Genomic DNA, 14,372 nt, shown 5'->3' on the forward strand with positions numbered 1-14,372 from the left:
CACAATGACTTGGCAACAGTGATCCATGCGATGGTCACCTTGAGATTGGACTACTGTAATGCTCTCTACATAGGGCTGCCCTTGTCACGAATCCAGCTGCAGCTAGTGCAGAATGCTGTGGCCAGGTTGTTGATGGGTCTCCCTATGTGGGAGCACATCCAGCCTGTACTGAAAGCATTACACTGGCTGCCGATAGCATACCGGATTCATTTCAAGGTGCTGGTTTTAACCTTTAAAGCCCTTTATGGTTCCCTAGAGAGCACTGCATTCAGGGTCCCAAAATCGGTTGGCCCTCCCGGGCCCCAAAGACTCCAGTCTGGCTATAACTAGGGCCAGGGCCTTCTTGGTGGTGGCTCCATACTGGTAGATCGAGCTCCCAAAAGAGATCAGGGCCCTGTGGGACCTTGTAAAGTTCTGCAGGGCCTGCAAGATGGAGCTCTTCCACCAGGCCTTTGACTAAGGATCTGCATAAACACCAAGGAGTGTCCCTGTACCATGGCCTACCACCTACAGTCTGTGCCTGCTGCACAAATAAGTTGAACAAACTGAGCTGGTGAGAATGCCATAAAGATTGTATCACCAGCTAAGTAGCATGCTAACTTTACACCTCTGCTCTCACACTTTATTAGCTCATGTTCCAGCATTTTAGCATTTTAGGATTTTTTAAATGAAATGTTATGTTATTTTACGATGATGGTGTTGTGACTGGTTTTAAGTGTATTTATATGAATTCTATGTAAACTGCCCTGAGCCTGCCTTGGCAGGGAGGGCAGGGTATACATTGAATGAATGAATGAATGAATGAATGAATGAATGAATGAATGGGTGTGGCTCACTGGCTTCCAGAAGATTGCACGCTCAGTATCTAGCCTCTCCTGTTAAAAAGATGTGAAACACTTCTGAGACCCTGGAGAACTGCTGTGATTCAGAATAGACAGTAGTGACCTTGATGGACCCATGGTCTGACTCTATATAACAGAAATGAACTGAAATCAATAGAAACTTTAACATGGTGGCAAATAATTAAAATAGAATCAAGATATAGCAAAGATAAGCCAACAGGTTTTTACAACAAAATATTAGAAATAGATAAGATATTGAGGTATGTTGATGAGAAACTTATAAAAAAATTATACATTGCTTTTAGAAAATGAAACACAAGACGAAGTGATTAAAGACGTTATGATAAAATGGGTGCAAAACTTTGGTCATAATATTGCGTTAGACCAATGGTCACAGGTATGGAAAAAGAATTTAAAAATCACAAAAGCAATTTCATATAAGGAAATACGTATAAGATGTTTTATAGGTGGTATATTACGCCTGATAAATTGGCTAAGTTTGATCCTAATTGTTCAAATTTATGTTGGAAATGTCAAAATAAGGTGGGATTCTTTTACTACATGTGGTGGTTATATGATAAAGCGAAAAAGTATTGGGCTTGGATTAATGGCATTATACCAAAAACATTTAAATTTTCTGTACCATATTTATACCAGAAATATTTTTGCTGAATATCTTACCTGAAAACTGTAAAAAAGAGAAGACTCTTATCTTACATTGTATTTAACAACAACTGCTAGAATATTGTATGCTAAACACTGGAGATCAACAGAGACACCTTCAAGACAAGAACTTTTAAGTAAAATGTAAGAAACAGCAGAAATGGACAAACTAACTCTGATTTTGAAAGGACAACCAGAGACTGTATTCAAGAATACATGGTCAAGATTTTACCAATGATTTGAAGATTATTCCAAGTAATCAACAGAGCCATTTAAACTATATTTAAGGACATTTATTCTATAAATAAGATATATTTGCAAGCGACAAGATTATTGCTACAAGGTGAAATATACAAATGTATGATAAATTAGGCATCAATATGATATTGACGAAATGGAAATTGAATTTCCCCCTTTTATATTTGTTTTATATGTTGAAAATTAAAAAAAATATTAAAAAAGGAGAGGTGGGTTATATTTGTTTTATATGTTGAAAATTTAAAAAAAATATTAAAAAAGGAGAGGTGGCCATGGCTCAGTGGTAGAGTAACTGTACTGCATGCAGAAGGTCTCAGATTCAATTCATGGCATGTTCAGTTAAAGCATCTGGTAGTAGGTGTTGCAGAAGACATCTGCCTGACAACCTGGAGATTCACTGCCAGCCAGTATAGACAGTCCTGACCTTGACAGACCAATTGTCTGGTCTATGAAGGAATGGTTTTGGTGGAAGGGGCCAAGCAAAAAACAGAAATGGGCAAAATAGTGTGCAAATACAAACCAATGCCTTTTACCATCATTTGCTTCTCTAGAATGGCCTTCTTAGGATTGAACCACTAGATGGCAATCCTGGGGCTGGAACAAAACTTTCAGACAAGTAAAAAGTTATCCCCAGACCTGTGTGAAATCTTTACTGCAATGCAATTATAAATTTACTGAAGTGCTATTAAACCATAATGCTCTGAAGCCAAAGTGGCCTTTGTGCTCCTGTAAGTTCTATACCCTGTGGAAAGCAGCTGTTAAAAAGAAGAAAATGGTAAAAGGCAGCTTTCAAAATCGCTGATGAAAAGCTGGGGATATTACTCTAGGCATGCAGTGCAGTCCAATTAATACAAAAGGTTACAAAGCTTATGACAAACTGAGAGGATATCAAGCAGTCCTTTAAGGATTCCATGCTGTGTTTATAGGATAAAATATGACTGCAGATTTTAAAGAGCCAATATCGAGTGTATACACTTAACTGTATTTAAAGTATTTAGGATGCATATAAGCCAGGTTATTAGCTATTCGTAAGATGACGGATTTGTGATGTTCCTCTTGCCTAAAACAAGAACTGTGTCCTCCTTTTAGACTGCTTTAAAATATGGACATAGATACGAAAACTCAGACTTGCCTAGTATCCAAGTTCACCTCTCAGCCTTATGAGAAGGGAAGCCATAAATACACCTGGAACCAGAATGGTTACAGGATTTTTGCTGGACAGTTGTTGACAATCCAGCAGCTATCTGATGGGGCTTCAGCTTCAGTGTTTGGTGATGAGGCACTCCCTCAGCTTATTTATGGTCGTTACTGTAAGTGAATGGCATCATGTGGCTACATACTTTATGTTATGGAGATAATGCTGCTATCCTGTTATTTCCACCACATTTTTTGATTCTCCTGATATTTATCATGGTAGATTATTTGTTATTTCCCAGCTAGCTCCAACAAAGACCATTTTATTATCAGATGTATGTGGACATGCTTGGGGGCAGTAGACAGAGCTTTTTCAGCTCATCCTGTGTTTGTTTCTTTTACTCTTGATTTGAGAGAGAATTTTGACTAAAGAGTTGTGGTAAACATGGAAGAAAAAAATGAAAGAAGCACGTGATTAGAATGCTATCATTCAGGGGTCCACAATGTGGTGCCTGCAGGTGCCAGGGCACTTGCCAAGGCCTTTTAGAAAGTGGGTGGGGCCAAGGAAGGCTTTTGCCCAGCAAAGCTTCTGATCGCCTGTGCAGATTTTTAAAAATGTTGCTTTGGCAGTGGCTGCTACCAAAGCACAAGGATCTTAACTGTGTAACTGAAGGTAAGCTGGGGTGACCATTTTGTAGCTGGCTCCACCTCCTGCAGAAGCGATTTTATGGCAGCCATTTTGTTGCTGGGACCCCCATGCTGTGTCAGAATTCCAAAAGTGCCCGAAGGCTCAAAAAGCTTGGGACCCCTCCTATAATTCATAGAATGTGTGGATTTAGACCTTTTCACAATTCCAGATGAAGAAGAAAGCCTCTGATATGTTGAATATAGAATCTTAGACCAATAGATTTTTAAAACATATTACTCCTTTTTTAACAGGATGTCTTTTAGAAAGATGCTATGCAGAGCAAGGACAGGTTTCACAATCGGGGGGGGGGAAGGCTTTGTAGCAATAAAAATGAGCCTCTGTAATAAGATTAAGAGTTTAATAATTACACACTTTTTACATTATGAAAATAAATCATAAATAGTGTAAAAATAATTTTGAAGATCAACTTCTCACAACCCAGGGACAAAAACCAATACAAAACTCAAATAAACTGAAATCTTAAAAACTGAAACAAACAGGACAAATCAGGAGAAAGAACTCAAAACAGTTTGATGAGGCTCAGATCTAAACTAAATCTGAGGAAGAGGCCATCATAAAGTAGAAATGTGAAACAAATGTAAAACAGTAAATTAGATTTTGCAATTATTTACACAGTCACATTGTTTTTACAGTGATATGACAGAATATGTGATATGGAAATGACCTGTTATAATGCTTCCAACAAGCAGCGAAAATTCCCTCTCAATTGCAGATTCCCTTTTTTTGTTGCTAAGGAAAGACAATTATGAAATACAAAAAGAACTGCACATGTGGATAAATTTTTTAAAAGTAAAAAATACAAATAAAAATGTAATATTTCCCAAAGGAAAAAGCAAAAAACAGATACATACACCTTTAAAAATTGTTACGAGGCTCCATGATATTATATTTCCCCCAAAATGTACAAAGACTAAATATCCACAATGTGCAAGCACAATCCCTGGGGAAGTTATTTGGTGCAAAGCCCACTCTTGATGACTGGGCTAGATAGACCCACTTTTGTATGCTGGTGAAAAAGTTCAGAGGAATCCTTTTGATCACCAACATAGGCTATACTGGAGAATCATGAGATCTCCATATACAAAAGCCATACCTGTAAAAAGAAGGGAACTGGGTGTGGCTGAATGAAAAACCTGATTGGATCCAACCCAGATAGAGCACACATTAGAACAATTCTCATTCATTGGATTGACTTTGCACGGGAAAACCTCCTTGTGGATTGTGGCCTGCATTTACAATACTTGAAGCGTAATTTTTTCCTCAAATCAAATGTTGTCAAAGTATCTCAGAGACGTACCAAGAGCAGAAATTCCACTAGAATTTCCACTAAATGTAAAGAGGTAAAATACTGACAGTCCCAGGTTAAATAAGGTTTTCTGATCTCCAAAGAATGACAATTCTGTTTTTTGAGCAACATAAAGGGGATACAAAACACAGATACAAAAACTGCTTGAACTCTAATACTTAAGGATATTTACTCTCCCTTTCATTGTTTTCTTTTTTGCAACTTCTGTAATATGTTGAAGGGAAGGAAGGCAGCATGGTGCAGCCAGATCCTATCAGATCTCAGAAGCTAAGCAGGGTCAGCACTTGGTTGGGAGACCAAGAAGGACTCTGCAGAGAAAGGCAATAGCAAACCACCCCTGCTTCTCACTTGACTTGAAAGCCCCTTGCTGGGGTCACCGTAAGTCAGCTGCGACTTGATGGCACTTTTCAAAGACACAATATGTTCAAACAGCAATAGTCATGCAGTCAAAGTGATAGGCATTCGTCTATAATGCTAGGCCAACAACTGATTTTTTTGAGAAGCTTGCCAAACTGCCTTACAAGAAAAATGCTAGCTTTTTAAAAATATATATACTGGTTGAAGAAAGATACAGATTGTTGTCTAGATAGGGTTGCCAGGTCTGGATTGGAAAATACCTAGAGACTTTGGGGGTGGATCCAGGAAAGGTTGGGGTTTGGGGAGGGGAGGGGCCTCAGCATGGTACAATGCCATAGAGTCCACCCTTCAAAGTAGCCATTTTCTCCAGGGGAGCTGATTTCCATCAGCTGGAGATTAGTTGTAAGAGCGGGAGATCCCCAAGGCCCCACCTGGAGGCTGGCAACCCTATGTCTAGAACTAGTGGGAATCATGTTCTCTTTTCATGCATCCCTTGAAAAGTAGAGTTTGTGTGAAAATTAGAACACTTTTCCTAACTAAAACTCAAAAGATACAGATATACAGATAAAAATGTCTGAGTAATGGAGGTTAGGAAGCCTTTAAAGACAATGGATGCCATCATCAACAACCTTATAATCATAACTGTGTCCATTACTATGACTTTTACTCTTAAAATAATTCCACAGAATAGCTCTATTACCCCAAACCAGCCCAACAACATATTCTCATAATTAGCAATGCCCTGTATAAACCAACCAGTCTTGCACCCAAATAGTGAATAAGGACCATCCTTACTGGATTGTCACTTGTATGGTTTTAAACCAGCTGAAACATCTGGGTTGGGTTTTTAAAAATTTTTTGCATTGCACCAGAAGGCAATATTTTATCAGTGGATTCATTAACTGAAAGAAAACCAAAAACACTAAATGAAACAATAATATAACAATGATATATAAAGCTAAAACTTTCCAACACTGTACATAATACTGACTTCAGAGCACAATGTGTTTCAGGTCCTTGTAAGTATATATTATTATTGTTTATACAGCCAGACATCAGAGTTGACTGCTCCAAAGTTCTGTAACTTTGAGATGTTTCAGTGCACGCATGGAACTCCCATGTATCCATTTGCTCCAGCACACAAGTAGATGGGAGAATTCTGCACATGCACCCGAAGAAGCTATATTCACAAGAAGTAGGTAACTAGAGCTCATGATCTAATTCAGCCTATCTATAATGTTTTCCAATGATTCCAAAGCTGTAAACTTTCTCACAAAAAGAAAATAATATGTTTCGTTACATGAACATTGGGAACCCATCTTATCTCTTACACTTGTTTTGAAGCACCTTTACAGAGACAACAGTTCTTAGCTTATGAAAATAAAAAGGAAGATTAATCTGAAATATTGCTTTCAGGCATACTGTTTCTTGGTTAACTGGAAAAAAAAACCCATGAAGACAAGCACCAAATAGGTATTGAACAAGCAGTCAAAGAAAAAGGGTAATCACTAAAGAAAAAAAGAAAGCAAGGGGATGTTGAGCCTATGCAAGCTCATTTTGCTTCCATTTTTTGAAAGGAAAAACAGCTCTAACTAGCAAAAAAGCACACTTTAACATGAAAGATCGATAGTAAGAATGTTACTACAGCTGTAATGGCTAGACCAGAATTCCTACACTGGAGACATCCTGTATGAAAAGGAAAAAAATAGCACCAAAATAATTGTTACAGGTCCATGCAAAGGCACAGCAAGTCTTCAAAACGTGTTTGTGCTGACAGAACTGAGCACATTCAAGCTTGTATCAGATAATACAAATAGATATTTCTATGAGAAGCACATACCACTGCAGTATCTCCCACTACTGTTAATAATCCATCTGGTCAGATTACAACAGCATGAATCTAAAAGGATAGTACCAAAGTTAATAATGGAATGGAGTTCTCCTACCATGAAGCAAAAGCATTTGGGTGAATTTGCAATTAATCAGAATTAAAATTAATAAATAGGCTGAAATGTAATTTTATGCCAAATTCTTACGGACAACATATTTTTTAAAAAAAGAAAAGAAGTCAAAAGGTGGCTCATGTGAAAAATATGTGAACATTTCTAGATACGCATTCATGATTATCCATACAGTTGGCATCACTTCCTTGTCATTACAGCAGCTGGGAAGAATTGCCACAATAATAGCAATTGCAGCTGGACATGTCAGTAATAATATTCCACATACTCAAATCACGTTTTATTTGTATGCCTATCAAAGGCCTGCTCATATGCTGAGCAAAATATATCTTGTGTTGACTGGTGTGTTCTGATCACCGTGTTTGAATTTAATTTCATTCTAAAAATAGGGGCTGAAAGACTGGAAATCTTTGGTGTAAAATCCTTCCTTGTAGTGTAGTGCTTGCCTGCTAAGGGTTCCCCCAAAAGTTCGTTTTACCCTTGTGCCCCCCCCCCCAGTCTCCATGCTTACAGGCACTATGTTAGGCATTAGAGAATGCATGCATGTGTCCTGAATTCCAATCTAGTCTTCCTCTGTGCTCACTCCAATTACATCACCTCCAGAGATTGCATGAATTGAACAACAAAGAGGCTAGATGGGGACATGCAAACCACCCACTCCCAGACTGCCCTGCCTGAGCATGCATGCTAGGCAGAAAGGGGAAGCAAGGTTCTGTTTATCCATATAGGGATTCTTCAGATAAAAACAAAAGACAGAAATGGAGCCACTATAGCTGAAATACCTCACAATATTAATAAACTTCCAGAAAATTATTGGAATGTACTTCCCTGCTTACAGGTACCTTGTTTACAGAAGATATTTTCCAAGAGCTGTTATTCTAAGTTCAGGTTTAGAATTGATACATTAATTGTATATTGGGATGTCTCTAATTATAGATAAATTGCGTTAGTATATAGTAAGGTTAGGCTTTGGACTGTTAAAAGTTAGAAGGTCTATTTTCTCACTAGTTATATTTATTTTATTTACTTTTAAAAGAAATTTTTCTTGCTTTTCTGTGCACTTGGAGTCACTTCCAATAAAAGAAAGCAACACAAGAAAGCATTTGGGATGAAAAGCATCCCTTTCTCTGAGTTCCTTAAGCATTTTGATTTTTCCAGGCTCTCAGCAATGAACCTCTGGCAAAACTATTGTTAAAAAAATGTAAGATAAATGCATCAAGATTAAAGTTGTCATTAAAAAGTCTGCTGTCTGAAAAAAATGGTTTTAAATTAGAAATACAGTCCTTTTTTGTGACAGCTCTGATATTCTGAAATACGAAATTTAAATAAAAATAAAAATTTAAGGTTTATAGGGTAGTCATTGTTCACTCATGGTTAAGGCAGTATTGAGCTAATATTTGGTAGTGTAATCACTTTAACATTGTTTTCAAGATGATGTATATTACAGTTTGCAGAAACTGATGATTACATGATAAATACATTTCCATCCTACTAACATTAGTACTAACATTAATTATTATTGTTACATGCGTATCTTATTTGGTCAGGCATAAAAAGAATTCTCATGAATGTACATAAAAATGTAGCAACCAGTTTTAACAGAGACATTTTTAAAATATGGCTGGTGGCCCAGTGAACATCATAAATTAGTTTATCAAGGTCACTGCAAATATGTCTTATGAATATAAGGCATAAACATTAAAAATGTGTTCCAAATACAGAAATTAAAGAATTAGTAATTAAAAGTCTGATGCAAATATTGTATATATTTGGGAAAACATTTGTAATGTACTGTCTGTGACTATTGTGCAATAATCATTCTTCTCCCTCTCTCCTCCATATTCTTTGAATTAGGATAGTTCAAAATGTAACCGTTGAAGAAAAAAAGCCATATAATCAAATAAGCTTGTATAAGTAAAAAAATAAACAGCTCTTTGCTTTGGAGAAGTAAAGATCTCATAGGTCCCCTGAAAAGATAACTTTCAAATAAGCCAAACACAAGTGGTGTTCCTCAAAATCTACGTATCTGTAGAAGAGATTAGTGAACTGAATCATGAAATACATTAAATTAAATATATTTTCCATAATCTTACAAAAGTTTGTCATTTAATCAGGAACACCTAAAACCCAAATGTTAATCCACATAAATCCGTATCTGTTCCATATTTCCAGAGGAAGGCATTTTTAAGGTGTCTTTTGCCAAGAATACTTGCTTTCCCCTTCACAATCCCAAAATACAATATGTGAAACACATACTGCACCAATCCTTGAATACAGTCACATTGTCCTCCAGCTGATGCTGGGGCCTGTCATCAAATGATCCGTTTGGTGTTTCTCTGCAACTCTGTCAAGCTACTCACAAAGAAAATCTTCATGCTTCTTTTCTTCTTGGTGAAACAGTCAACAAGGGCCTGTTGCTGACATCCTTCCAAGATGAATGCATCGTGACTGTGAGCAGTGCAAGCAAACGGATGCTGATGAAACAGGTGGCATCCGTTTTGGCAAAGGTGGCTGCATGACCCCGAAAACTGAAAGGCCATCCACCTTCAGAAGGAATCGCACTTCCCTCCAAATTGGAAACCATCGTCTAATCTCCTGTTATCATTTTTTTGCAATAAGCCATGGTGTGACTCCCTTGAGATGACAAAAAAAGAGAACAATTCAGACAACTGAATCAAATGTCACGTCAAACAGCCACTGGAGCATATGAGGCGATCACACAAACAAGCTGTTTTGGCACGCAAGTCATGCTTTCGATTTTAGTCAGCATAAGCAAAGTACTAGAGCTACGATCCAATGAAGTGCTTATGAATGTGAACATGGAAGCAACGTCACTATATTCCATTGGCAAACCGGTACAGTACATTTCATAGCACTGAGCTCATATTTGGTCACAATTTCATGTAAACTCGTTCATGGCACTTATTGTCCATGCAGGACCATGAGCCAAAAAAAAAGAAAAGATAAAGTAAATTTGCAGTAACAACTCATATGTCTATGACTGGTCTCCGTAGAGAGAGACTAATACTTGATTTTGCAAGTTTCTCACATAGTTTCTATTTTGCTGGATTGCAGATGTACATGACGAATAGATGTACACATGGACTACTGCAAACAAGTAGAAGCTGCTACGTGTAAACATATTTCACACTTGTAAAATCAATTGTTCCATTTTCAACTATAAATACAAGAGGTGGAGCGTTTTATATACACAACTTCATGCTTGCAAAGTTAGATTCATCACTGCAAAGAGATAAAAAAAAAGAAATTGACAAGGTTAGTATTTTAGCACTCAAATCTCTAGCCCCATGGCTTGGTTCAGACATCATGAGAAAGCATGGCTTAATTAAACTAACAATGCCTAAGGTGATGATTGTCCAAATGCAGGCCACTCTCCTAATGTCAAGTCAGGATCCAAAATCATTACTTGAAGTTGATTTATTAACAGTCTTAATTATGGTTTCATGTGATACATAAACAGGTACTTGTTCCCCAACTTGGGCCTTAACTGCAATGCAGCGGGATCATAGGATTGCCAGGTCCCCCTGGCCACCAGCAGGAGATGGGGGGGGGGTAGTATTGCTAGCTCCAGATTGGGAAACTCCTGGAGATTTGGAGATGGAGCCTGCAGAGTACAGGGACCTCAGTGGGGTACAGTGCCATAGAGCCCCCCCTCCAAAACATCCATTTTCACCAGTGGACCTGATCTCTGTAGTCTGGAGATGAGCTGTAATTCCGAGGAATCCCCAGGTCCCACCTGGAGGCTGGCATCCCAGGCATGTGTAGGAGGCAGGGGAAAGAGCAAAATGGATGATACTAGCAATTGTCAAGGCAACCCAGGATTTGACTAATTGTTTGTGAAAGGATTAATTAAAATAATTAATGATTAAAGCAACCCATTTTTGTGCATTGCATATGGACTAAGCCAATATGTCTATATCATGTAGAACTTTCAACATTCCACTTCTTAAACTGAATGCACAATTTAAAATGACAGTTATTTGTTTTCATTTGTTTTTACTGTCAAGCGTTGTAAAAAATACTGTGTGTCCTTGCTTTCTCAGAATTTTGTTAATGTTCTGCCGTGCCATCCATGGACTGATCGAATTTTGTGCATTGGTGCTTGACACTATGGGGAACACAATGAAACAATAAGAAGCAAAACAGCTTTTGCAGTGCCTTACCTTTTGCCAACAGCCAGGCATTGGTAACCCATCTGGCCCCTGTTTCAGAGAGAAAATTCAAAAGTGTTATTAGTTTGATAATATACCTTACAAACACTCATCTAGCTCCATATTCTAAAAAGTACAACTCTAATTTAGAAAGATGAGTAAAATTCAAATATCCAATAAGATAATGGGTGGGATGCATGGCAGTCTTTATATACATACATACATGTATAAAATATTATGTCCTTCAGATTTTACAAAGAAAACAACCACCATCAATGGCTGGTTTTTAATCTTAGGAACACTATAAAGTGTTTCATGCAAGCATGGTTTAAGTGTCAACATAACAGGGGTAATGGGATGTTTTCAACAAGGGACTCAGTCCAAAAATAAGCAAATCATAGGCTGCCTCAACCAGTTCATGTGCTCAGGATCAGCTGTAAAATGGATTGTTTAGTCCATTAGAACAGAGAGGCCTGAACAATATCCACACATCATTGAATATGGTATTCTCATTGGACTATAGCAATGATTCCCAGCTGGATTTGCCTGTGTAGATAAATCCACTTAGTAGCAACGGATTGCTATAGTGCAGCAATAACACAATATCCAACTATGTGTGGGTGCAGCACTGGACAATGCTAAACTTTTCAGAAATATGAACAATCCTTTCCATGAGCCAGAGTGTATCAATTCTGTCTGGGTTTTTAGGATAAGTCAGTTCAGTGATTGGCTAGCTGCCCACAAACATGCTGACTTGTATGGCCCCCTCCCTGAGTTGCTATTTATGTTGTTTTTATAATGAAAGCTTTCGGGGGGGGGGGACAAACCCAAAGGAACGAAATTCACTAAAACTAATCATAATCAGCATTTGAGTTCCTAATATGGTACTGAACTATTATGTTGTGCTCTGGCAGATGACTGACTCAACTGGGATCAAAACAGTTCTGTGTGCTTTTCAATGAGCTTCTGCAGGTATAATGAAGATTTCTGGATTTCCTGTATTGATCATAGCTGGTTTGGGAAAAGATGTTCCCAAAGGTCACTTGAGATCTGGGAACAGCTTGTTAGATCGTTCAAGGGAATGGAATCTTCTAAATCCCCACTACACATACCGGTAATTAAGCTTCTCCATATGGAGCTTTTGATCCTGGCCATTGTTAGCAACATAGAACAATTAAACAATTTTAAACTTTTGGTTAGCTAGAGCCAGAACAACCTACTTGTAGCCTAGGATTGCCAGGTCCCCTCTGGCCACCAGTGGAAGATGGGAGGGGGGTAGGTTTGCCAGCTCCAGGTTGGAAACTCCTGGAGATTTGGGGATGGAACCTGGGGATGACAAGGTCCTTAGTGGGGTACAGCACCATAGAGTCCATCCTTAAAAGCATCCATTTTCTCCAGTGGACCTGATCTCTAATCTGGAGATGAGCTGTAATTCTGGGGGATCCCCAGGTCGTACCTGATGGCTGGCATCCCTGTTGCAGTCTGGTTCATTAAAATATTTGTCAGAGTACTTGAATTTAAATGTATATTTAGTTCCACTGTTTTCATTGGCTTGCTTTTAAGTGGATTGTCTTTAATCACACTGAAAGCCATATCCTAAATCCTCCTTGAAGTTTGGGATGAAATATCATTACTATTGTTCAGAAAACATTAACGTGGAAGTGCAGACAAATAACTAGTGGAAATCAGGGTGCCAATCAGGTAAATCCAATCATTCTGGTTCTGCTGGTTTGGGGAGTGGCTGATTTCCAGTTCACCCAGACTAGTGATGAGCTGATCAGTGAAGGGGGCAGTTTCATGAAGAGTTCTTTTACATGATTCATCTGTTAATAAATGTCTGACCCTACAAACATACACATTTTAATAGGAAAGCTGTGTACTTGAATTTGGAATTTTGTTCTTATCTGCAAACACTTTTGAGCAGCTCCAGCAATTCCATTGAGCTTTCTCTTCTATATCTAGAGCAAAATGTGGTCAGTTACTTAGCACTTTTGTCTACAACTGCCTGCCTATAAGGTACCTCCAGACAGAAACGATACTCTGAGGCAAACATGTTTGGGAAAAATTATTGTAGGCATGCTTGACTGACTCACAACCAAATACATGAACTGCATGTTATCATTAAACAGAGGCAAGCCAGCTATATACTACATACTCAGAAATGGTCTGTCCTAACAATTTAAATTAGAAACATTGTGCTTTAAATAAAACTGTCTTAACTTTTAACAATCATCTTTAGAAAATCGTGCTTAGCTATACAAAGAACAACAGAACATGCAGATCATCTCTGCTAACCATAAAACTTTGGCGTTCTCTAGAAATGTGTACAAAATGCTGATTTTACAATGAAAAAAAGAATCAAAATGTATTTTGTATATTCTTGAAAATAACGAGTGTTGCCAGATTGGTACAAGGGAGAAGGATCAATGAGTAGAATTTTAGTATAGGTAGGGGCTTGATCTCATGCTAACATAGAGTAGGGAAGTGTGGTGTATATTGTGGGAAATTAAGTTCTAAAGGAAAGGCTGTTACACTAAAACGTTTAAGAAACAAAGACAGTTGGGGCTTTGGGCTGCAGGCCAATACGTTTCTTATCAAATCTGAGAGTTCATTTTCAAATGTGCATACCATTCCAATCCTCAATGGAACTGATTGTGAGGACCACACTTACATCAATGAGATCCTGTCTATGCATCCTATATGGGTATCAGAGCCATCCTAAACAGGTCAACTCATAATCCTATGGATTCTGGGGCTTAGACTCAGGAAAGTGCTTTTACGATTGCACTTTGAATCCAGTAGCATCTTAGAGACCAAAAAGATTTGGGGAGTAAATTCTTTTGAGAGTCAAAGCTCCCTTCATCAGATATAACTTTACACAAACAAATGTACACCCTAATCTTAAACACGTTGTCTTCAGTATAAAACTCTATGGAGCTATGATGCATACATGGGTATCTCCACAAGAAG

General features: G+C 38.0%; 1 protein-coding gene across 1 annotated transcript in view; it reads right to left on the bottom strand.

Annotated features, from left to right (window-relative positions):
• COL25A1 (collagen, type XXV, alpha 1) overlaps nucleotides 1-14,372 on the bottom strand; it is a 450,407-nt gene that overhangs the window by 5,206 nt on the left and 430,829 nt on the right. Inside the window, exons 37-38 of the mRNA XM_015426262.1 lie at nucleotides 11,415-11,453; nucleotides 1,524-1,530 (exon numbers count right to left, since the gene is read on the bottom strand). Of these exons, the coding sequence (XP_015281748.1) occupies nucleotides 1,524-1,530; nucleotides 11,415-11,453 (46 nt within the window). The remainder of the gene's footprint in view (nucleotides 1-1,523; nucleotides 1,531-11,414; nucleotides 11,454-14,372) is intronic.

The sequence above is a fragment of the Gekko japonicus genome, unplaced genomic scaffold, assembly GCF_001447785.1.
Source record: "Gekko japonicus isolate JY-2015 unplaced genomic scaffold, Gekko_japonicus_V1.1 scaffold173, whole genome shotgun sequence".
NCBI lineage: Eukaryota > Metazoa > Chordata > Lepidosauria > Squamata > Gekkonidae > Gekko > Gekko japonicus.